This window comes from Calidris pugnax, unplaced genomic scaffold, assembly GCF_001431845.1.
Source record: "Calidris pugnax isolate Ruff unplaced genomic scaffold, ASM143184v1 scaffold1, whole genome shotgun sequence".
Lineage (NCBI taxonomy): Eukaryota > Metazoa > Chordata > Aves > Charadriiformes > Scolopacidae > Calidris > Calidris pugnax.
The window spans coordinates 7,387,946-7,413,639 of record NW_015090800.1 but is presented as its reverse complement, the minus strand read 5'-3'; the positions used below and the strand labels follow the sequence as shown (position 1 = coordinate 7,413,639).

The 25,694-nt window shown below is 39.6% G+C and overlaps 1 protein-coding gene across 1 annotated transcript in view; it reads left to right on the top strand.

Moving 5' to 3' along the window:
- The first annotated feature begins 34 nt into the window (after positions 1 to 34).
- PKP2 (plakophilin 2) overlaps positions 35 to 25,694 on the top strand; it is a 45,775-nt gene continuing 20,115 nt past the window's right edge. Inside the window, exons 1-6 of the mRNA XM_014937409.1 lie at positions 35 to 347; positions 7,730 to 7,842; positions 10,554 to 11,248; positions 17,599 to 17,737; positions 20,710 to 20,917; positions 25,303 to 25,480. Of these exons, the coding sequence (XP_014792895.1) occupies positions 134 to 347; positions 7,730 to 7,842; positions 10,554 to 11,248; positions 17,599 to 17,737; positions 20,710 to 20,917; positions 25,303 to 25,480 (1,547 nt within the window). The 5' untranslated portion in view covers positions 35 to 133. The remainder of the gene's footprint in view (positions 348 to 7,729; positions 7,843 to 10,553; positions 11,249 to 17,598; positions 17,738 to 20,709; positions 20,918 to 25,302; positions 25,481 to 25,694) is intronic.

Here is a 25,694-nt window from a genome sequence, read left to right as displayed (position 1 = left end):
CTGGGCGCGGCCCGGCCCGGCCCGGCCCCCGGCGGCTGAGCCCCGGCGCTGGGGAAGAGGAGGAGGAGGAGGAGGAGGCGGCGGCGGAGCAACAGGTTACCGGCGTGGAGCGGTGAGGCTCCCAGCTGTGCCCATGGCCGGCCGCGGCCCCGCCGGCGAGCAGGGCTACATCCGTACCGTGCTGGGCCAGCAGATCCTGGGCGAGCTGGACAGCTCCAGCCTGGCCCTGCCCTCCGAGGCCAGGCTCAAGCTCTCGGGGGACCGGGCCGGGGAGGAGAAGGCGCTGCGGATCCATCGGCAGGTCCAGCAGACGCTGGCCAGGAAGAGCCGGAGCTCGCTGCACAACGGTGAGTTCCCGGTCCCGGCGGTGGTGGTTTCGGTGTCGGCGGGAGCACGGGAAGGGTCCCCGGGATGAGACCCCCCAACTGGCCCCGGGCGGCCCCGGCCGCCTCCGGCCCTTCCCCGGCGCTGGGAGACGCGGGGCCCTTCGTGTCACCGGCCTGTAGCGGGTTTGGCAGAAAGTCCTGGCTCTGTCGCCTCTTCCCTTGCTTATTCCCCACGCAGAACTTTCTCCCTCCCAACTGCCGTAACTTGGGTGAGTGGCAGGGACTGCTTTTGGTTCTTTTTGCCCTGTTCTTTGACGTGCCCAGCACATCCTGAGGTCCATCAATCCCTGCTTCTTACAAGGGGACAGCCAGAAGGACGGATCCATGCAGGAAGGTCCACAGAATCATGCATTTTGCCCCAACCAGGGTCCCACTGCAGCCTCAGGCACCCACAGGGTGACTTTGTCAGGTGCTGGTGCCAGGGGCTAAAGGGAAGCTGCTCGAGGGGTTTGGTAAATAATTCAACAACAAAAAAACCCCAACCCTTACCATAAAAACGTCAATTCTGGTTGTAAATAGGAAGATAAGAGTGACTTACAGGCTATATACCCTGTTGCTCGGTTGTCATTAAAGAAGCTGTCACCTTTCGTTTGCAAAAAAGCTATGAGCCAAAGGTCTTTAAAGTTATAACTGTACTCCGCTCATCTATCTTGTCAGGCAGAGGAATGTTTCCTTGTACTTCATCTGGCTTCCATCTAAAAAACACCTCGTGGCAAAAATGCATACAATGCAGGCACAGATAGACTCTGCTCAGAAAAGTTAAGTACACACATCGCATAAACAGGTATACACAGCTGTGCAGCTACAGATGCAAGTCCTTAACTTGGCAGCTCTCATTTCAATAAGGTTTCTAAACACTTTTAGAGCAACATGATTTCTTTTCCTCTCAATAGAGAGCCTGGGAAAAGTTTTTTAAGCAGTAGTTATTAATGAGATGGTGTTATGAACCTCAGATTATGTCTCTAAAACACTGTGAAGACAAAGTTCCCATCCTTCTAACTCAACTTCTCCGGAATATATTAACAGACCTGGTGGATTTGGGGACAGTTGTCTTGGTTTGCTTTGTTTTTCTAAAAGCCAAATATTTGAGCTCTTTGGATTTCTGAGACACCAAAACTTTAAAGCTTCAGGATCAGCAGTGTCTGTCTGTTACGTGTATTGTTAATGCGTAAAATGAACTTTTCTTCTTTCAAACATATTCTTGTGCCCAACTCACCCTGCACATTTTTAGTCCCATTGCAAAACCCAGAAAAAATAAATGAAATTGGAATGTGTTCCTTATATACATTATATTATTATATTATTATTATATTATTATATATATACATGTGTATATATATAATATGTGTGTATAATATTTGTGTATGACTATCTCTCAAATATCTATAATGTGAAACAAATGCCTGTCATGTACTTAGTATGTTGACTTTTCTGAAAAATATACATATATATACATGTGTATCCCGATGCGCTTTCATCATAGACTGGCTCAAAATTTGACTGTGCTTTGAGAAACATTTGAATTCTTGTAGATAGGGTACTTTTTAAAAAATTTGCACTGTTTTACATACAAAAACCTCACTTTCTCTGAATTATAACAGTTTTCTAGATATATTCACCAAACAATATATTCATATTGTTGCTGTCGTAGGGAAGACAATAGAAAGATTTAGCAGGAGCAGGCCTCTGTGATATAACTGTCCTATCTCTAGGATTATTCCAGACCCTGTTCAGCAAGGTACTTAGCACATACCTAACCAGAGTATTCACATACATGCCTAAAATTAGCCAAGCACATAACCACTGGGTATGAAAAATAAGTGGTAGCAAAAGTCTTACCCGGTATCATCTGTGCACACCCATTTTTCACTGGAACTGGAAGCTTTGAAGCTGCATGAAGTACTGTCAGGCAGTATAATTTCTCCTTAAAGTTTCAAATTAAAGGTGTTTGCTTAGCCTTCCGCATTACCTTTAAATGGAAAAACATCTTTTTGCCTTCTACCGTCATTGTTGTTTTATGCCCTTCTCCTCCCTCCCTCCTTCCTCTGCTTTTTGAAGGTGTATTTCTTCTTTTTTTTTTTTTAAATACAAATTCAGGCCATCCTCAGATTTGGGGATTCCAGCAGCTGCCAGATCACTGAAATCACATAGTGCCCCTGCTCCTTTCAAGACTTTGTCAAACGTTTTTAATAGTTTTTCAAGCAGTAGTTGAACAGGTGCAACTTCTCCAGTTCATCAGTTGCTGAACCTTTATAAATGAAAGATTACGCTTCCCCGAAAAATTTTGAACAACTAAAGCAGCCGTATCAGATTTCTGAATGCTGTTTAAAGGCGGAAATGAAATGGCAGATAGTTCAGCCTTATCAAAGAAAAATGGCATTCAGAATCATGTACGTTAATGACTGGTGTTTTTCAGCATGCATATGATGCAACAGTATTGATTATTTTACGTATGCTTTAGGATTCTATAAAACTTTATTCTGTTTATGAGTCTGCTTGCCTCTGGTCTTGTTCCATTTGGATTTTGATTGGCTTGTTAAATTCATTTCTGCTATTTCTGTTTCTTTAGTATAATCCCTGGACTCCAGTCTACTACATCCTATACATCCTTATCAGTTCCATTATAAGAAATGAGGGCGGAACTGAGTAATATATTGTACAAAGTGAACTGACCTGATGAACTGCAGTCTGTGTAGAGTTTCTTTCTCTCACAGAGTTTTATAAACACAGTGTGTTTATAAAAAACATAATTAAAACTTATGCGATTTTCAAATCAACAGCATCATATACAAGACGGTTGCAGTCAGAGCCTTATTTATTCTTCACATTTCTTTATTTCCAAAATTCTTACTAGTATTTTTTGTTAAACTTGCTCTTAGGGGTTTGAGTGAGTTTTATATCCTCAGCCTTCTATTTTGCAGAATTCTGACCACATTGGCTGCTTCGTAGTGATCTTCTGTTTATATCTTTGTGGGAAAAGAAAGTAGAAAAAATTCCACGTTAGTGAGTTCAACTTTTTGTTGCTTTCATTAAATTACTTGCCTCTGTTTCCTGAGCCAGAAGAAATTTTTTTTAAATTGGAGCACTTGTGTAAATGTACTGACCAGTACAAAGTAAAAAATGTTAGAAAAACTCCTTTGGGAGCAGGCGTGTACTGGCAGAGTGCTGCAGGCACACAGTCAAAAAAGAAGGCTCTTTGATCTCCAGATGAAGCTATTCAGTGACGTTTTTATACGCCATTCTTAAATCTCACCATCTCGGTCCATCGTGAGCAGTGCAGTATAAAAAAAGGATTAAAAGATGACAGTCCAGGAACATTTATGAATCTCTGTTGTGGATACAATCACCCACCTGCCCTGAGCGCGAGCGGACAATGGGTACTCAGTTAGGTGGGTACTCAGTGAAGTGGGCACTCAGGATGCATGAAAATATTGCAGCCCATACTAGACTTCTGTGCTCAGAGTACAGCTACACTGATGCCTCAAGTGGGGAGTTTAAAGCGAAAATTTGGCTTTCGTGGTAACCATTCAAATACAAAGGCGCTGAAAAAGACACAACTGAGAGTTAAGACTGTACATGATTTGAGGGGAATTTGATACACCTAACTCCTTAATGGACAATAATTGTCTTTTTCATATATCATATGTCTTAGAGATGCTTCTTGTCATTGTTATTTTTGAAAGCCAAGCAAAGACGAGGTTGATCTGTCTGCAGCCATATACAGTGAGTGCTTGGGAGGAAATTTCAAGAGATGTTGGACTTGTCATGTCCAGGGGAGCAAAGGTGGCTCAAGAAGAGCCTTTATGAAAATGGATGGGATTTTTTCCTCAGTTGTCTGTACAGTCTCTCTCCTGGTAGTGTTATTGTTTTTTCAGATCTTAAAATTTTATCATAGCTGTCGCTGTATCAGGTGATTTGTATACAGCTTTTATTTTAGGCGTGGAGAAGAGCAAAGGCATCTAGTTTTCGTCTTTCACTGACCACATCCAAAGCATTCCTGAGCTGCTTCAGTTCATACTGACAGGGGAGAGGGGAGACTGTGATAAACGGTTCCACTCAATTGCCCACACATGGGCGTCTGCTGCTGTCTGAGGTGCCTGAGTTTTCCAAAATATCCTCATGGGTTGACAGACATGATGCAGGGCCTGTAGGAAACCCATCCTTTTCTTGACTGACTGCTGGAAATCCAGTGTGGTATCCTGTGGCCTCCCAAATAGCATTTGTCCCCTGTCGATGAGTAACTGAGTAGTGTGAGTAGTTTCTGAAAACAGAGTTTTTGTGAGACGTGAAACACTGAGTCTCACAGTTAGAAAAAATTAATCCTAATGGTAAATGAGCCCATAATATAAATTTATTTTTAAAAAAACAGTCATCGCTTTTTTTTTTTTTTCTTTTAACCAGTGCACTGAGTGTGTAAGATCTGCCTAATAATTTTTGAATAACTTAATACTGGGCAAATGCGAAAGTGTGAAAAGCACGTGGGTTTTTGTGGTATGGTGAAAATAAACTGAAGGGAACTTCACAGACAGAAGCAAGTTTTGATCAGAACACTTATTCTGTCTCATAACTAATGGAAAGACACAGCATTTTCAGTTATCGCTTTTTCCTCTAACACACTGGCTTTTGGCACAAGTGAATAGGACACAGTAAAAAGACAACCATTTTATGTCTACCTAATAAATCTACGGGTAAAATGCTGGCAAAATAATTTAGTTATGTGGTAAGAGCAAGAAAGAGATACTGTAAACGCAAAGTGAAATCCCGTGAGCTATCATATACTGTGTTGAACTCTGAAAGAGAAAAATATTTATTGATGGATAGTTTCAGAGGGAGACTGAAGGTTAAAAGAAGAGGACTACTTGAAGATAACTGAGTGTTGCAATTTCTGGTTGACTGTATTTTGCTTTTGCAAAGAGAGAACTGCTAGATATGTAGTTTATCCTTTACTAGTTCATGGACAGCCTTGTTATTTTAATCTATCCTCATTTTTTTATTTTTTAGTAAAGACAGGGAGTTTAGAGTTACCTAAAACATGCACAGATTGCTTGCTTAAAGGATCATTATGCCCTCAGTAGATAAATAACCAAGAGTAATTTCTCACTGAGTAAACTGGTCAAAAAATGCTAACTACAAAGAAACAGAAATGTATATTTCAAGACTTACTATGTGAAAGTACTTTAATAAGCAGCAATTACTAAAGTGAATCTTTAAAAAGCAGACACAGGTGATAGCCTAAGATGGAATCATATTGGGCACCTGAAATGGTACATTGATATGGGAATTATATCATAAAAATGAGAGATTTATATGAATTTGGAAATTTGGATGTCACTGCACGTTGGCAGGAATTTTTTGCAGTATAAACCAACAATTTTCTGTTACTGCTTTCTCATGTACTTGGGTAACCCTTGGGCTATGGTAACCTTGTAATGTCACGAAGGAATTATTACAATCCAAATCATGAGTTTGACCAAGCTGCATCATTCCACTCTCATGACGCAAAGTTACCGTGAATGTGTCTTAACAAATCACCTGATACATGTTTAAATCTGTCTCCCATGGCCAAAATAAAAGAATTGGAAAGTATGATTAAATAAGCAAAGTAACTGCAAAGTATGACTGAATTAGGCCTCAAATCATTGCAGTCTGCTATTTTATTGTGTTGCAGTATGTTGTATACACTTGTTTGGACTTATCCAGGTAGCTACGTGCTAGTGAGAATCATTCATATTTTTTCTTATTACATGAGTCTCATTATTTTCATTCTTGCAAGCCCCTTAACTATCTACAGACACTAAGGATTAGCGATAGAGGAGTACTGAAGTCCCTAGAGATACCTAATGAAGGCCAGAGTCTAACTGCATGAACCGAAAGCCTCAGCTATTTAGCACATATATACTAGCTGCTTCAAAAATCTCAGCAGGCCCTTGCCTGCATGGTTTTGGCACCTGAATTCCCATTGGCATATGACTCCAACTGTTTTTACAAGTAGAGACTTCATCAATTTGACCAAGTTAGCGATTGGTTCTTTAGATCTCTTTTTTGTAGTATCTCAGGTAATACCTGCTATTTTGAAAATTCATGGCCAATTAGCTTCTTTATTGACCACTTATCTGTTCAGCCTAAACTTCTGCAGCACACACTGGCCCCATTTATGACCAGTTTGAACTATATCTTGCTTTCAATTTCTCTTTCACCTCTTTAAACCTGTGTCATAACCTGTGTTATTTGAAAATGAATAATTATTTCAACAGTATCTGTTGCTTTAAAAAAATATTAATAGAAACACTTTTTCTTTGAAAATGCATTGTATCAGTGAAAAAGAAAGAGCCTGAAGTTTTTAGGTGGCTTGTTTTTAATTAATAGAAGAATGCCATTTTAATGAAAGAATTAATCACAATGCACTGTTCTATTTTGAATCCTGGGTCATGGAAAAAAAGAATCAGAGCAGATATACTGTAGATCTCCTACGTTATCTGTAGGATTAGTGAACCTTTCAGGTGCAGATTTGAAGTGTCATTAAACAACCCTGCTTTACAGCATCGTATGCCACGTGCCTCCATAAGCCATGGAATTTGTTTATGGACTCATTGTGCTCTTTGGGTGAAGCACTGAGGAGATTAGTGGAGCGTTACTTGCTCCAGTATATTATCATTAAACTAGCACCCAAGGGAGAAGGAACATCAGCAGTTGAGAGAGATTCAACTTATGAAATAAACTCAGCTATGAAATAGACTCAATTATGAAATCAACAGTCTATATTCCATGTAGGCTATTTATTTACAGTGGTACACTGTGCAAATTGCATCTGTAGGGTGCACAGTAACAGGATTATATGCATCAACCCATGTTTCTTGTCTACAGCTGCAATATTTTAATTTAATGTATCCTGTGCATGTTATAATCAGCCTCCAATATAAACCATACATATATATTCGAAGTGTTTATGGTGGAAAATAAGTGTTTTTAGTAGCTGTTCAGTGATACCTTTTCTCAGTACTTAATAATCTGCTATTATCTGGAATATTTAAACTATCAGCTTGCTATGTAAAACACTTATCATTAAATAGCTACATGAAAAACATGACTTCTAAAATTTAAAAATATGTCTTAAGTAAAATAAATAGGAAACTGAAAAAATAGCTTGTGTCCTCAGAAAGCTTTGCTTAGCCATGTTTTGAATGTGATACGATGAATGCAAACCTCTTTCCATCATTTACCCGTCTGATTTTCAGCTTATATATACTAATGGCAGTGCAGACTGAGACATTTCCCTATAAATCATCCTTTATAACAGTATCATGTTTCGTTAAAATCTTACTAATATTGGTCTTTGGTTACAGGGAGTTTGCACCGTGCATCCAGCGTTCCAGAGCGTGTCTATAACATGGGAATTACTGAAAATGATTTTGCACCAAGAATCCCCTATGGTTTCTCATATTATCAATCAAACCAGGTGAGAGAAAGAAGACAAGGTAGAGAAATAAATACAATATCACATGCATAGTTTATTCATTTTATTACCACAAACAGTAGCATGTAGATGGTGTTTCAAGGTTTGCTTACTCGCTTGTTTGCTTTTTAAAGCCCAATTTCCAGAAAAGAAGGTTTTTACAACTGAGATTTGTTAACAAGTTTCCCCCTTCTGGTGACTTCTGAGCCCAATGGCTAAATTCAGCTCAGTTGTACACACAGACTTTCTGGAATCCTGTTGGTTTTGTGAGAATCAATTTTCTACCATCAGGGTAGAAAATGAAAAACCATATTAACACCCCACTAAGGCAAAGGCTGTGGCAAGTCAGATCGTTATCCGTCACACCAGGTGACCAGCTGGTCAGTCAGCACATTGGTAGCCCAAAGGGGCTGGAGGCCATGCTGCCACTCCCCCAGCCAAACAGTTGGAGGTTGCTAGAAGAAGTCCAGCGATCCCATGGGGTAACAAACAACACAGGTAGGAGCTGGGAATGTGGTGAAAGAGGTTAGGGAATTAAGCATCCAAAACTACAGGAAAGCATTGCTTTAGTTTCATGATGACAGGTTGAGTGTTCCTTATCATTTAAAATAATCCTGTTGTAACCTGTTTTAGCATTACAAGAATTTCAGCAATACTGTCCTTGCAATACAGTGATGTTTCTAAACTGTCTAAGCATAAGTTCACATGATTATTTTGACCAACTTTTCTTGGGTTCACGGTCTGAATGCTGAGATAAATAATTGGTTTTCTGCAGGGTTTATAATGCAGCTCATAACTGATGTGAACCTACTTGAAGGAGTAACCATATGACTTGGAAATCAACACGTAGCTCAATAGCAATGCTGGTGCATGATCAACATTAGTAAATTGAAGCCGATTCAGCTTGGGGGCAGAAATATTTATTTAATAAATAGCTGTGTATGTAGGGGCTAAGTATTTCTTAATTTTAGATGTGTCAAGAATGGCTTATTCTAGTTAAAGTAAATAGCTCAGCCAGTTAATTAATCAGCTCCGTCTGTATGGGTAGAGTTAGAACCACTTGCTTAAATCCATTTCCTTCTGTGTCCTCCTACCCTGTTCTCACCTATCATCCATTCCTTAATATTTGTTGTGAATCTCTTCTTTCTAGAAGAGAGCAACAAGAGGAAAACTGGAGGTGACATAGGAACCACAAGAAAATGCTACAGTTTTCCAGGCAGGGGAAAAAAGATAATTAAAAAAACCAAAAAGTAAAGAGAGACTATTTGTCCTGTGTGAAAGTCAGAAATAGCCACAAGATCTAGTATTTCACAAAAGCATTAATTTCCTTATCCCCAAACAAAAGATAAAGATATCCTTGCATAGCTTCAGTAGAATAAACAGATATATCCAATGATCCTTGCCTCAGCCTACTAGATTCAGCGACCTTCACTCCTTTTGTGAGTTCATTATCACCCTCAGTAACTCCTCAACAGTGACATTAAGGGATTTCAGTCTGGCTGCTATCTGCTAAGCACTGTGCCTTCAATTAATAACTTGTTTAAACTTCTCAGTTTACCTTAAAAATGCCTTTAATGTTACAAAACTTTAATACAACATGGAAATAGAATATATGGGGCTTTGATTTATGGCTGGTTTCCACTGTGCTTATTGATTTAAAAAAAAATGGGCCATGACTCCTTTATTTCAATGTAAGATAGTCTCCCAAGTTGATTTAGTTCTGTAAGGTCTTGAATAGAGTATGATCATAGAATCATAGAATCATTGAGGTTGGAAGAGACCCTTGGGATCATCGAGTCCAACCATCTACCCTACTCTACAAAGTCCTCCCCTACACCATATCCCTCAGTACCCCATCTAAACGGCCCTTAAACAAAGTAGAGTGTAATAAAAAGGTAGAAAAATTGGAAAGACCCCAAATGGCACCTAAACAGTAAGAATCTTGAAGACACAAAGAAAGGTTGAAGGATGTGGTTTTGCTGAGTTTAGAAAAGAGGAAATTGTAAAACAAGATGATAATCCATTATTATCCATGCCCATTAGGGACAAGAAAAGAAATATCATCTTAAATTTCAGCTGTAGAAATAGGGAAACCATTGAGAAGGTGAAATGGTCGGTTTTGGTTTCCTTGGAATGTTATGTATCCTCCTTCATTTTTAAGATGTTAGACAACAGGAAGGGACAATCTCTTTTTACTAGATCCTACCACAAAGTGAACAGGAGGGCTAAAAACCCTTATATTAATAAGGTTAATAACAATATGCAGACACTTCAGTCTATTATTTTAATATCTGACTGATTAATTTTCTTCTGTCTATTGGACACCCTTGAATTTAATTTTAGTAGCAGATGTGAGTGTTAATTCCCAAGGAGTTTCAAACTGAAAATAAATTTCCATTAATAAGCAAACTGTTCAGTACCAGGCATAATTGACTTATGCACCTATTTTGAATTAATGATAGAAGACTATATGCTTAGACTTTGTCTCCTAGTGTTTAGACCATATTTCTTCTTGCCTTCATTAGGCAGGTACAAAGAAGTGTTGCAGAATACCATTTAATACACAATTTTGGTGGTGTTCATGTTTTAGTTTTTGATTCTGATAGTAGACCTTAGAATTTTTATCTTTACTTTTTTGCTTTGGTTTCTTTGCTATTAATCCTAAATGCTGTGAGCTCACTGTGACTCCTGTTCTTTTATGCACCCTGGTACAGGTCGCCTCACCATCCTCTTATACAAATGGCTGGGGGACGAGGATTGCTTACAAGACAATAGAAGAGAGAGCTCAAAGACAGCCTCTGAAGAGACTAGAGGTTTCACCCCAACGAGGTCCTGAAAGATTGGCATACGTGTCCAATGATTTTCATTATGACAGAGGGATTTCAACTGGATTCTCCGCGAGGCATGGAGATAGCAGGAGACCCAGCGGGACCGTCCCACCCAGATATGCTCGGTCTGAGATTGTTGGTTACACTCTTCGTGATTCAGTGAACAGGGGACGCTCTTTTAAGAGACACTCCCACATGGAGACTGTTAATGATGCACTCCTTGATGGTGTCTACCCCAGCCCCACCATACCTATGTACCATCAAGCAGGCAACAGTCGCAGCATGACCAACCTTTTGGAAAAAGAGAACTACCTGACCTCGGGCAGTGCGATGGGACAAGTGAGATCACCAGTTACTTCCCATTTGGGGTCTCAAAACAGGCAATCTTTAAGGTCCAACTGGTACCAGACTACTTTCAGAAGCACACAGACCAGGAGGGAAGCTTCCCACCCAGCTTCAATAACCAGTGTTGCTGCAGAAACAGATGGGAAAAGGATGCCATTGACAGCTGCTATGGCAGCAGCAGGGAGAAATGGTTTCTTGCAGAGCGAACAAGTCACCATGAATGGATCTCAGCTAGGGTAAGCACAATGTGGGACCTGCTTTGGTGTCACAGCTGAAAGGAACCTGTTTGTTTAAAAAGAGAAAGTGAACTGACAGCTTACGGTTCAGCATCCAATACAGTGTGTGAAATGTCAGTGCAGAGGATGCAGAAAGTAGATTTGAGTTTAAAAAGCAACAGAGGAAAGGGAGAAAAATGTATGTCTAGATACGTACTGCAGGGTCCATACCTCTTGCTCAGGTTAGGGACACCTTTTTGCCATGAGTTAATGAATTTTATTAGGAGACGTGAAGTAGTCATTGAGTAATTTACAACCTAAGTCACAATATTCAATAAAGCATTGAAAAATTTTGTGCTCTGAAGAGACCAGATGATTTCAGTACTGGTTCTTATGAATAGATCAGAAATCTACCAGTGAAGCAGCTTTTGGCAAATTGAAAGTTTCCAGTTAAAAATCCTTCATGGTTTCAATGAAACCTTTTAGTTTTGATAAACTTCAGTTAAAACAGAGGCAGAAATTTCTCTTAGTTCTGTAGCACCATCCATCCCTAGAACAAATATAAACTGTTCTGAATCTCAGGGACCCAGAGCTTCTCACTACCATGAGATCCTACATACTCTGGGGACACTATCTTAATTTGAAGCCCTGTTAGGTCTGTTTCTGTTTGGTAGAAATTCCCAAAACTGCCCCCAGACTTCAGGAAAATTGTTTAAAATCTTAGAAGCATTTGGAGTTTGTTTTGGTTTTTTTTCAAAATTACTTTTTCCCCCCCTGAAATTCCCTTCCAGAGAAGATTTCAGAATGTCTAAAATCAGTTCCATTTTCAAAAGAGAAGATTTATCAGTACTGAAATTCCCTTCATAAGTGAGTGTTTTTTTCATTTTAGAATATTTCTCATTGTATCCAGAGCTCAGTGGACAGAACAAACCACTTGGTAAACAGGAGATGTTTACTTGCACTGTTTAGTGTGGTTTCTGTTGTTGTTTCATAATCCAAATAGGATCTCAAAGTTTCTTATGTAAGTTAATCATGTTGTAATTTATAACAGTGTTATTAAGAAATGTCTCTTTTTCCATAACTATATAGCCATTAATTTCATTTTTCTGAAGGGCATCTTTCTTCTTTTTCTAAATTTGCTGCTGTGTGAAATGAGGCATCACCTGATGTCACTGCTATGTACAGGTCAAGTATTTTCTTTTGTCAACTGTGTGTTGTGTGTTAAGACTAGATTTACAAAGATATGTGGTCTTGTATCCACATCTGAACTGGTCTGAAATTTTGACCACTGGGAGATGCAGGAGTTAAGACATCTGGTATGAATTATGTGACTTTTAAGTATTCAGTCTTTATAGCAAGTAAGTCCAGAAAAAACAGCGGAGAGTTCACAACAAGCTGAAGAATTGGTAGTAGTGGTGTTGATAATAGGTACCTGGGAGGATTTTGTTTCTCAGTAAGACAATTTACAAACAGGCATATGTCCCATTGAGTTAATAATTTTCTTAACTTTAAAAACATTCTTGAGTGTGATTCTGAGCCATAAGAGTTTTGGTATTTAATTTTGTGTAGGAGCAATTTTGGTTCTTCTTTTGCAGGTGCAGACACTAGAGACTGGTTGTCTGCCTGCACGAACATCAATCAAAGTGCTTTTCATACCTGCAGATGTAAACATCTATGTTTAGTAATTGTGCAAGTGGCTTGCTTGAGACCATGCTGAACTCCAGGTGGAAGATTTGTGACATAATGGAAATCTTTTTGACAGCTTAATTCCTTAAGTGCCAGTTTTTAAGCTCAGTTTTTTGCTGGAAATTACAGAGGAAAACAATTGGAAGTGCTGTGAAAGCTTCTAAAGTTCCTTTTGCAGATGTGTACAGATTTCATTTATCTCAGTACTTTTTACTACTTAATTTACTTGTATGTATCTTGTTTAGATTTTCAAATATCCTAGGTTCTACATTAGTTTCATAGCTAGGTTTCTGGGGGAGTGAGGGGCTCTTTATTCTACCCAAAGTTTAAAAAAGTCTCTGTAAAATGTTAGTGAAGAGGGTGGTGAAAAGCAGCATGTAAGATACAATTTCACAAGCGATTTGCATCAGCTGGGCTGACCTGCTGGAAAGCTGCTCTGTAGAGTCTGTAGAGTAACACCTTGGAGTCCTGGTGGACAACAAGTTGACCATGAGCCAGCAATGTGCACTTGTGGCCAAGAAGGCCGATGGTCTCCTGGGGTGCATTCAAAAGAGCGTGGCCAGCAGGTCGAGGGAGGTTATCCTATCCCTCTACTCTGCCCTGGTGAGGCCACATCTGGAGTAATGTGTCCAGTTCTGGGCTCCCCAGTTGAAGAGGGACAGGGAATTACTGGAAAGAGTCCAGCGGAGGGCTACAAAGATCAGGAAGGGAATGGAGCACTTCTCTTATGAGGAGAGGCTGAGAGACCTGGGTCTGTTTAGCCTGGAGAAGACTAGACTAAGAAGGCATCTCACCAATGCTTATAAATATCTAAAGGGCGGTGTCAAGAGGATGGAGTCAGGCTCTTCTCAGCGGTGCCTAATGACAGGACAAGGGGCAACAGACACAAACTAGAACACAGGAAATTCCATCTCAACATGAGGAAAAACTTCTTTACTTGGAGGGTGACAGAGCAGTGGCACAGGCTGCCCAGAGCAGTTGTGGAGTCTCCTTCTCTGGAGATATTCAAAACCCTCCTGGATGCGTTCCTGTCCAGCCTGTCCTGCTGTAGATGAACCTGCTTTGGCATAGGGTTGGACTAGATGATCTCTAGGTCCCTTCCAACCCTTACAGTTCTGTGATTCTATGATTCTGTGACTAAAGTCTTAAATGATGAGGAGGAAACAATAGCCATTTTAGCAGACTGAAGTCAGTATTTGTTACATATGCTTATGTATTAACGTGTATATGATATCCATATACATTATTACTGTTTTCAAACATCTAAAATCTGGGTTTAATAACTCCCCTTATAATTCTTGTCACTGGAAGGGCCTGGTGCAGAAATCCTGTTCTGTTTGAATTACATTCTGGTTCATCCACATCTCACTACTGCGCTGTTTAATGTAGTATTTAAAATATAATAGATTACATTTTGCTTTGGGTTATACACTGCTATCAAATCAGAGATATTTCACTTAAGTCCATCATTCCACCAGTTGTGCAATAATTTCTTCTGACAAGACTTCTCAGTTTAAGAAGTTAGTAGACATTTTCACATTTCTTGTCATTTCCCATTCTCTTTGATTATAAAGTTGCATTATCTGATATATTGCTCCCTTATCTGTTGCTCCTTTAATAACAGGAGGGGGGAAAATATATGCCTGTTTTCTGAGTAATTTGATTTTTCCAGAAATTTGTACCTTTGTATGTAAATTACAATTTAGGTCTTTCCATGGTTAATTTAGAAGGTGTAAAATAGTTGTGTAATGTTAAAGAGAAGTAGTGGAATAACTGTGTATGGTATTTGAAATGTGCATAAAAAGCATTTTCAAAGCATTTTCTGTAGAAAAATTAGCTCATGCTATGAAATCTAAGTAGAAAAATCAGAGTATAGGGATGCTGTCTTTGTGTATTCTGATAAAGTGAAGCAGTTGAAAGCATCCTCATATCATGGGGTTAGGAGAGGAGATTCAACCCAAAGCTCTCTGAGAAACAGCTGCTTACAGAATCTGACCTCTAAATGTGCTGAAATCTGTCACAAAATTATTAGACAACATGCTGTACTTATCTCAAAAATGTTATATTCTAGCAAATAAGGTAAAGTCAGAACTTGTCAAATCATCGTTCTGTTTAACAACCATTGCCTGAATGTCCATTTGTTTGTTGTCATTGCACAGGCTAATCAGCCACCGGGCTACTAAGTTTGCCTGTAAATCTTTTGAGGGTAGGATGGAATCATTGCATCATATTCCATTTTGAGAAAAGTTAGGGTGCTGCAACTTTATGAATACCACTGGGGATCAAAGATTATACTGCATCCCTTATTACTGTCAGATAAAACATTAGTGAATTTGGGTTTTATCCAATGAGGAGCAGCCCTGGTACGTCAGCGCACAACAGGAGAGAAGGATTTTGGCTGCTGCACATGAGGGAGTATCAGCTGTGGAGGAATACCTGGGGTGAATGGCAGGCTGCTGTCACTCTCAGTGCAGATCTACACACCCAGCACTTAGAAGTCTGTTCTCTGGCTGTAGATGAGTTTCTCTCAGCCTGGCAGTGACTGCTGATGGACCTTTCCTACTCTGGGACATCCTGAGGCTGGGTTCCCATGTAGATTCTCTGGTGTCCCATGAGGGATCAGCTCATGCAGTGCTCTTGACCTTGGAAAGTGCATGGATAGAGTCCTTCTCTGCTGTTAGCCAGGGAAATGACTCCCCATTTAATACACTGGAGATGCCTGCCACTCTGTAGAAGGCAACTGAATGTGGTCAAAGGGCTCCAAAGCTACAGCAGTGACTAAGAGGCAGGTAGGCGTGCTCACATGTGTGCGTATATAACACCATCACAAAGCCCTTGTTGATTTAAGAAACTTGACAAAAAGCCAAGCTTGAAAAGCCTGTTCTTCTGTTCCACTTAGAAGAGAGTAAGAAGAAGAAATATGATCTGGCTTTTTTCCATTACTCATTGTTCAAGACCTCGAAGTAGGTTTCCAATTAGTATGTTTGACTTGCAACTTGGTAGCTACTTTGTTTTAAAGGCAGGCTGAAGTAAACTCTGAAAATCTGGGGGCTGTAGGCATTGCCAGAGGAGAGCCCAGGGCACTAGAGATAGTAACCATAGTTCTAATTTCACTTAACCTCTCCATGGACATCCTTAACATCCCCTTCATTTCATCTTTGTCTTGCACAAGCATGCCTCAGCACTGGTAGATGCAGCATATATTTGCTCAAAACACTAACTCAGAGGAGGGGAGAAGACAAGAAATAACACGATTTACACCAAAGGGAAATATAAAGGCAGGTGGAAACCTCAGGGTATGGGAGTACAATTTCATTTGCAACAGGTGCATCAAAATTGTTCTTCATTTTTGTGTGCTGTCCTTGCAGCCATACTAGTTGTCTTTTGCCCTAGCAAAAGCAAGCAGCAGATGTTGATTTATAGTGTAGCTGGCAGGACAAATTTCAACAACATCCGTTTTTTCCTCACAGCTCATGAGATCATCATAAATATTTTAGGGGAAAGAGTCAGGTTTCCATACACTGGAAATCTGTGAGAATCTGCCTGGTTTGTCTACCTTGCTCCTGTGCAGCCCATTCTGGGCAAACCCGGACTTCCAGGCTCTTTCACTCCTACCAGTCCATTATTGAAACAGTCTCAGAGCTGTCAAAATTTTTAATTTTAGATGTACTTACTGAGACAATGATCAAGTAAACCATTCTGATTCTGGTAGCTCTGAGACACGGATTTATTGCCAATGACTCCTTGTTTCACTGTGTTTCACAGACTACTCTCTCATCCCTGTCTGGCCAGCCTGGAATCTGGTTTTACAAAATTATTTGGTTTTTAGAAAAGCATAAAATTCTAATGGTTTAGTCCACTTTTTTTTTGTTATTGTTGTTTTGTTCTTTCCTTTTTTTTTTTTCTCTCTGGGTGGAAAGTATTTGAAACAAAAGAAAATAAAAAGGCTGGGGAACATAACCACCTGTCCCAGAGCTAATGCACCTGATTGTGCCATGAATTGTTTTATGTTCCATTTACTGGGGAAAAAATAGGTATGGTGACTTCTCTTTCCAATTTTTTGTATTGTTGTCTAACACAATTATCATTCAAGCAGCCATCCTGGAAGTTGGGATGAAAATGGCCATGCACGAGCAATGTACATAATCAATGTAATGAGTGGTGTTTTTATTTGGTCCCACCTGAAAAAAGTCTCTGGCCGTGTATTTCAAACTAGAACAACTTCTATAAGCTTGAAAAAACCAGGTACTGACACCTGCACATATGTAGTCTGGGGACTGAGAAACTGAAGAAAAACATGAAAACAATTATAAAAAAGCAAATATTACATCACTGAGAAAAACATCAAGGTATCTTCATGATAAGTAAAAGACACTGATGTGGTTATAGCCTTCTTTGGAGTCTTAGGCTTTCATTCACTTATTTTTCCATTTGGTTTTCAAAACTTGAAACATGGCTTGTTTGTCCAGAACCTCTCGTTGTAATGCTTCCATTTATGATTTTCTCTTCACCTAGAATATTAGTATCTCTTAAAGCTTTTATAATATTTTTTGCTAGTGGAAAGAGAATAATTTTCTAAGAAAAGCTAAACTTACTTGAAAAATACTAAAAACCCTGGTATGAAAAGAAATTTCACACTCTATATGATGTCTCCTTCACTATATTTCCTCTATCTATACTTTAAGGAGCCCAGACCTGGAGATGACTCTGGAGCGTGCAGTGAGCATACTGAAGAGTGAAAATACACAGTCCACACCGAGGATTCTTGCTGCAGTGACTTTCATACAGCATGAGTGCTTCCAGAAAGCAGATGCCAGAAGAAAGGTAACTATTTTTATGCCAGTTACAATCAGGTAGAGCAAATTACTTTCTATACTGTATGCCAACATGAAAAAAAAAAATAAAAAGGACACTCCAAGAAACCTTGTAGGATAGTGGTATTGAATATTTTCCCAAAAATATACCAATGCTTTTTGCTGCAGATTCTTTTAAATCCATGAAGTGGCACTGGTCTATGCAAGCTAAAATTTGATCTTTAGCATTTTGTGACAGGAGACATAGAAATGTAGGGTAAGAATTCACCCAAACCATCTGTAATTACATGCATTTATGACCAACTTTTAAAAAATCTCATTGATTAGGATCCCAAAAGCTCCTGCGGGCAGGGAAAAGCTTTACTACCCTTATCAGTTATTCCTAAAATATAACTTAAATCTCCCTTTTGCAAACTGAGTTGATTCATGGGTATGGAGAAGGGTGTCTTTTTTTTTTGTCCCTGTTGTAATGATTTTTCTTATGTGTTAAGGCAGCTAAGTGTATACCCACTTAATCTACTCTTTTCCAGGCTAAACGAACATAATTCTTTCATACTTGATGAGTAAGTCATAGAGCCTGAACTTTTTGTCAAGATGATTGCTCCTGTCTCTCATTGTTGACTCGCATTCTTAGACCCTCAGTACAGAAATATCCCAGCAAAGAAAACTCTGGGAGTACAGTGCAAAGTTATCCCAGCTTCAGGATTTGCTAGGACTGAACAAAACATTAATACAGTGTAAGGATTAGCCAAACTGGTAAGGGCTTACTGGGACTGCACAAATACATTAATACATTGTTTGGATTAACCAAATTTTGTAAGTCTCTTACAAGAGAGTTGTTAAGTCTTTTGAAAGTTTTTTGAATATTAAAAATATTCTTGTCTCTCTTTCCTTTAAATTTCACTATTGAACACAATTATGGCTCTCTTGCTGAACAGTTCTGTACATTGATGTGTAAGGTGTTTTTTTACTTCACCCTTTTAAAAAAAATTCTTACACCTGCTTTGTTTTGTAATTTGCTTACATAATTCATACGTAATCTCAGCCTTAACTCCATATTCATGTACATGCAGTTCAGTGACAGCCAAACGTCACTCAGTCCTTTGGTAGTTTTAACTTGCTCCGCAGAAGATCAAGGTCTGTTTTGGAAAAAAACAGCAGCACGATTAGCAGCCTTAACTTCAGTCTGAGGACAGAGCATCAGAAGCAAATGTTTGAAGGTGGTTTATTTTTCAAACCTCTCTCAGGCAGCTTCCCTGAAAAACAAGTGGATGTGTAAAAGAGTTCAAATTGGAGCAGTCAGCCTGAAGCCTTCTTCTGTTTTCCTGTCTGTCTCACATATCCTAGCTGAGTTTTTCTGTTTGGTGCCCATCAGACTTATTCATGTTGGCATTGACTTCTTGTTTCCCTTTTTCAGTCTTTCAGCCTGCATTCCTTTTCTTTGCCTCCCAATGCTTTGTTCCCTGATACCTGATAGTCTGCGAGTTTAGTGACTTTTCTTTTTCTTGTGAACTTGTGGTCTTAATTTTAGTGAGTTTTGTCTAGTGATGAAAATTTAGACAGAACAATCAAAGTTTTTTTTTTTTTTTAATTCTCCTCTGTATATTAGGTCAAAATAGCATCATTTCTTTTACAAGAGTTATAAATCACTTAAAATTACCAATAGAAAGTCTGCATGCAAGTTTTAAAAAATCCAACCAGTTATGCTATCACTATCAAAAGGGCTTGTCTACTGTAATAAAATAGGTCAATGTGCCTTCAGCGTGTTCTAATCTCCACTTACCTCAATAGATATATTTCTGTGTTTCATTCTGTTAGCATCTATTTGATTGTTCAATCGGGGAAATCAGGCCAGCAGTGCAGCAGCAAGAAACTGTGCCTTTTGTACAACAGAATCAGAGGAAAGGCAGGTAGTGTAGTTTGCCAGAGCACGGAGGGCAAAAGGCTTTGTTACATTTCATTTCTTCATGTCGCCAACACCTGTTGGTCATATTAAATTCTTTTTATCATCAAACTCTGGACTATTCAAAACAGCTGTATCAGATTTCTAAGTCTTTCACATGCTGTTGATTCTACACAAGGATGAGTTTGTCCACAAAACCATATGGCATTTTGAGATGCTGGAGGAAACCATCCTCAATTCTACACAAATGTAAGGTATTTTCCATAGTAAACTCATTCCTGAATGAGCTAAGGCTTGCTTATGCCACATCACACTCATATGGAATTCATCATTTGCCACAATGTGTAGAACTTGGTACAGCTGCTGTAAAATAATATCCTCTTAATTCTTCATTCATTTGGGTCCAAAACCTCATTTTCTAAAGAATTAGACACTGAAGAGTAGCCTTTGTTAAACATGGGTGGTTCAGTAATTAACTAGCTTGCGGTGTTTAATGGTCTACATTTTGAAGTTTACTAGTTTACTGTTTTTTTCTCAGTATGTCACAGATTGGAAGTACTAAATAAAACGTATTCTTATTTAATACACTTTCACTGCATGCACAGAAATTAGCAGAGCAAAATATTGTCTTTCCATTAGGCTGATTGCTGAAGGAAAAAAGCAAATTTGGCACATCAGGAACATTTTACATGCAGATATCTGAAAGGAGTTTGTAAATGTTCCAGAGTTAAATCTCAAATATCCATTTCACCAACATGGAAGCTAAAATACAGAGCAATTAAATGTTTTGCCAGACAGTAAAAATCTGCAGCAAAGCTGGAAGAGATACATAGTTTCATTCCCTTACATTAATTATTAAAATAAGATACCTCCCTTAGTTGTGGATTTTAACTATGACTCATATGAAAGCCCAGAAGTTAACAGTCATGTCCAAATGATTAACGATCTGTCCTTAAATCTTTCAAATACAAGCAAATTGAAAAAGTCCCTATGACTGTTTAAAGGTTTGTTCGGGGGAGGGTGGAGTTTGTCATTTACAGTATCTAACTATTCTCTCCTGTGTTTTGTTTTCCTCACAGGTTTTCTCACTTGGTGGTATCCCCAAACTTTTACAACTTCTTGACATTCAGAACGAGGACATTCAGAGGGCAGCCTGCGGTGCTCTGAGAAACTTGGTGTTTGAGGACAATGACAACAAACTGGAAGTGTCAGAGCAGAAAGGGATCCCCCTCTTGCTCCGTGTGCTCCGACAGACCAGGGATGTAGAGACTAAAAAACAAATAACAGGTACTGTTTTCTCTGCAGTCAAGTATGAAGTGCTTTAAGTAGTGCACAAGCTTTCCCTGTGAGGTACAGCTTTCCCTGTGATTGTTTACTTAGGCCAATGTTTAGTGACTAAATACAAGAACATTGTCACCTATTCTAAGCTCTTCCCTTAGGGTGCAATTCCAGGGTCCTTACTCAAGACCAATTCTTAAGAAAGTAAGAAGACACTAGGAACTTACACTTCCCCTCTTAAAGCTTCTTCAGAAATTACATGAATCTGTTTGCAGGAAGCTGAAAGTCTTTGATACACCAGAAAAGAAAGTGAGGGATCAAATAGCAGTTTCTTTAGAACCATCTTGGTGAGCAGTCCAAGAGGTGCCTGGGATCATAATTAATGCCCACAACTTGTGCAGCAACTCAGCCTTCACTTTTTGACACTCTGCTGCTGGTGCATACTGGGAGCACCTTGTTGAAGACTATCTCCCTGAACTGTCAGGTGCTGTGGATAGAAGATGGGTGTCCTACTCCCCACAAAATCTACTGCCCCAAAGTTCTACTCTGAGCTGTCTCACTCTTAGCTGTTTACACCCCACAGTCTGTCTTCTCAGATCTGTGACAAGCAGAAAACACTGCCACAGCAGCACTGTGCTTCTTTTCTGTGTTCAGGGGACACAATTCCTGTAGGACATCCATTTGACTGTAAGGATCATACAGCACCATCAGTGCGGTGACCTGCACTGCATTCTAGATTCAGTCTTTGCTGGGCCTGTGTTCTCATGATGCTTTTATTTCCAATGTCCTCAAGGAAGAACTGTTAAAAATGAGTAGGGCCCATTGCAATTTTGAAGGAAGAACCCAGAGGGTCAGAAGCCCCATATTACACCTCTTGTTGTATATCAGTGTAGCAGAAAGAAATGTCCACCATTACTCATAAAGAAACCTGTGGTTACTGCCCTGTTGGCTTTGCAGCAGACAGCTGAGAAATACTCACCACTTCAATGTTACACCCATGTTTGACCATACTGTGTCTCTAGGGAGCCAAACCACTTGTGACCCATATTCATTCTTGTTAGTATACAAAGGAAGACCAGGCTTCTATTTTATAAATGGAAGAAAACACCATGAATAAATGAACGAGGATTTATTTCAAGTGATCTTTAAAGATACCAGGAGCACAAGCTATTAAAATAACAGTGCTTGAAAAGGTACAGAGGGTGTCGAGCATCCCTGCCTTGAAGCAAAGGCATGTTGAGACCTCCTGTAATTCTGCATTCTTTTAAGTATTTGAAATACTGTGCTCAATAAGCTGGAGAACAAAGCTTTGTATTGTTAGCTCTTTTGGCTCAGTTCTATAGCTCTGCAACGTTAAAATGTTTTAAATTCACATTCATCAGATGCAGAATTGGGTCACTTAGTAACTTATTGCAGTGTGTTGTCTCTCAGTGCTGTTACACACCAGTGAGGGAAGCAATGAAAATGGGGGACAGTGTCCAGAAAGCTTATGCTCTTTTCTTGCTGGAAATTTCATATACTGTCTTCCCCTTCACCAGCAGGACAAGGGATGAAGGGGCACCTTCTTTCTGAAATTATTGCTGTCATTGAACATGAATATTTACTTACGAAACATACAACACAATATTTAAACAATATGGAGTAGGATGTTGTAGCTTGTATAAAGCAAAATATTCTGACATAATTTCATGCCTATCAGTTGCAAAGGATGGCTTTTAAAATACACCAAGAGAAGTACTTCTCACTTTGTCCAAGACCAGACGTGCAGACAGGAGGAAGTACATTGAGTCCCTTGGTGAAGTTGGCACTAGGGTGTACTTCTTGCCATCATTTGCGCAATTCCTCCAGCTCCCTAGCAAGCTGCAAGGAGCCTGCCGGGCAAAGGGCAGCCTGTGCACATAAGTACACCTCAGCCTTAGAAGCTTATCTTTAAGGTCACTGCCTTATTAGTACCAGCAGTGTTAATATAGACAAACGCTTGCCTAATATTAAGCAATATCATGACCTGTTGTACTGGCCCACCCTCTTCTGTCTTTCTCTCTCACTGTGCAGAGAGGAACTAAAAAGCCAATTACAGGAAAGTAAGGAAAAGATCTCCCAGGATCAAAACTGTGACTCCCTTGTACTCATTTATCCTTACATAAGAACCTGCAGCTGCTCATCAATTTGTATGTGCTCCCGTAGGCACATCAGAAATGCAGGATGATCCTTCTGAGCATCATCCTGCAGAGTGCCTTGTATCGTCCCATGAGAAGATGGAAAGCAATGAAAAGTGTATGGAGATAAATGTTGATTATCACAAGTGCTGTGTCCTGCCTCACAGTCTGGGCATCCCAGGAGAACACACAAAAAGCACCAAACCAGTACATCCACCAAAGCAGCTTTGTGATTTGAAAGCTGCTGTGGACCAGCTTACTTAATGCCCATGTACAGAAAATAGCTTCCTGGTTTCTCTGTGCAATTTCTGTGCTTATATGACCTCTTCTTAGGGGGAATGAGACCTCCTCAAGGTCACATTGACTGGATTTGCTAGCTTCATAAAATCATTGATACAGGTAAAGAAAAGGAACCATAGACTCTGTCCTTTGTTTGACATACAAACAAACTTCTTGCAGATCTCTTAGGAAAGGAATGAGGTTACTCCTGAATAGTAGGAGAGGATGTCACTAGGAGACAATGCAGGAGCCAAGGTAGATATGGCATTTTGTAGTATTTGAACAGCACACTGAGGAACAGAAAGTAAAATGGCTGTGACACGAAAAAAAAAAATATTAGCTTTTGAAGGTAAGCCAGATGAGCCTTCAGGAAGTATCTAACCTCTTGATCTTGTTATCATGCAGCAGAAATCGAAGAAATGAAAGAAAATTTTTTCTGCAGGGCAGATTACAGCACAAACAGAACTGTCATTAAAAGAAATGTAAATTTAAAAGGAGACCCCACCCATTTTCCCAAATAACCATGTAAGGAAAAACTATGCCCCTATGAATACATTATAGCGTAGCTGCAAGGAAAGAGCCTGCTGCTAAAGACATTTTTTAAAGTAAACAAATTATTCCACACCCAGAATGCCACTGAGAGAATCCTTCTGAGCCCAGTGAGAGCCTGTGGGTAAAGATAGGATTTTTCTTGGAAAATTTACAGTACGAGCAACATCTCAAATTCCGATCTGACAATTCTGTTCTAGGTATCTGTCTATCATTCAAAATGCACTTATTCCTTTTAATATGATATTCTGTCCTTGTGTCCTTGCATTTGGGCCATTCTGTGTTAACCTGCTTCTCTCACCAATGCCCTTTGGTCTGCATGTCTGGTTTCCTATGAGCCTTACTTATCCTTCAGGAAAGTACATTCTTTCTCTTATCCCTAATTCAGAGGTTGAAGAGCTGATTCCAGAAGAAGGAATGGGCTGCTTCTGGCTGGCTTTTGTTTTGATTTTACCATTGCTCACAACAGCTGTAATTGAAGTAAAAGTGTAAGGATATACAAAAGTAACATTTTTTTTGTTGTTAACTGATGAAAGGAGCATTCACTAATACTCTGCCAGCGTTTGGAGGAGGAGAACTGGGAAACAGAGCAGCAAGCTGGGGAAACAACGAATGCCTTTGTAGTGAAAAGGAAAAATATGTGTCTTTTTCCAAGGAAATAGTACTTTAAAAAGAATTGTCATCTGTTGGAACAGAACATAAGCAAAGCTAATCAATTATACAAGACTGTATTTGAGATTTGTTTGGGTGTTGGGAGATAGCAAGCTGACAAGGTGTGGAGCGTTACTTAGTGATTACCTTAGTGACAAATGTGTGAACAGTAACACCTAACGAGTATTCATTTTCCCTCCTGTGAGGAATTTTGCTGTCAAGCATTAGAGAAGCTTGCTCTGTCTTCCAGCAGATTTCCAAAGACCTGTAAACTCACTGGCTGTACTTCCCATCTACCCTCTTTGCATGTGAATTTATTCTCATGCTTATTGGTCTTTACTTGTTACTTGGAAGTGCAGCTAGTCCTGCCAGGCCTCCAGAAGGGACAAATTCCTCCCTGGAAGTGTGGAATGATCACTGGCACTGGTGGTGTTAGCTCTGTTTTTGCTTGTGTTACTTTGGTAATGGAGAAGATGACTGCTGCAGATGGGCAATGCATATGCAGAGCCATGGAAAACTGCACTTCTCAGGCAGGCTGACTATATAGGCATCTGACTTTAATTACCTAGATAATTGTGCCCCTTTTTTTGCCTTGTTTTCATGACCTCAAGTCAGGGCTGGTGAACTCTTATCACCCCCACCTGCTTCAAATCAAGTGCCAGGTAGGCTCCTTCACTCAACTTCAAGGAGTCTGAGATTCGGTCTTTCAAATTGTGGGAGAGTATTTTTGATACTCTGATTTTATTTTGGATATTGCAGGTTTGTTGTGGAATTTGTCCTCCAATGACCAGCTGAAGCACCTGTTGATTAGAGATGCCCTGCAGACGCTGACTGAATCTGTTCTCATCCCTTACTCTGGCTGGCCAGATAGAGATTACCCAAAATCAAGTGTTTTACCTGACCCGGATACCTTCTACAATGCCACAGGATGCTTGAGGTAAGCAATCAGTTTTGAGATACCCAAAACAATAGTGATGATTAAAAAGGCTTGCACACTTATTTTCTTTCTTGCTTTGAATTTTGATGGCTCCAAAGGAAGAGTTTGCATGCAGATAATGTTTTGAAATGCCTCACATGTATCAGACCAGAAGAATTACCACTCAATACAATGAAAACAACTAATTTTATAAGATTCCTATGTGTTCATTTGA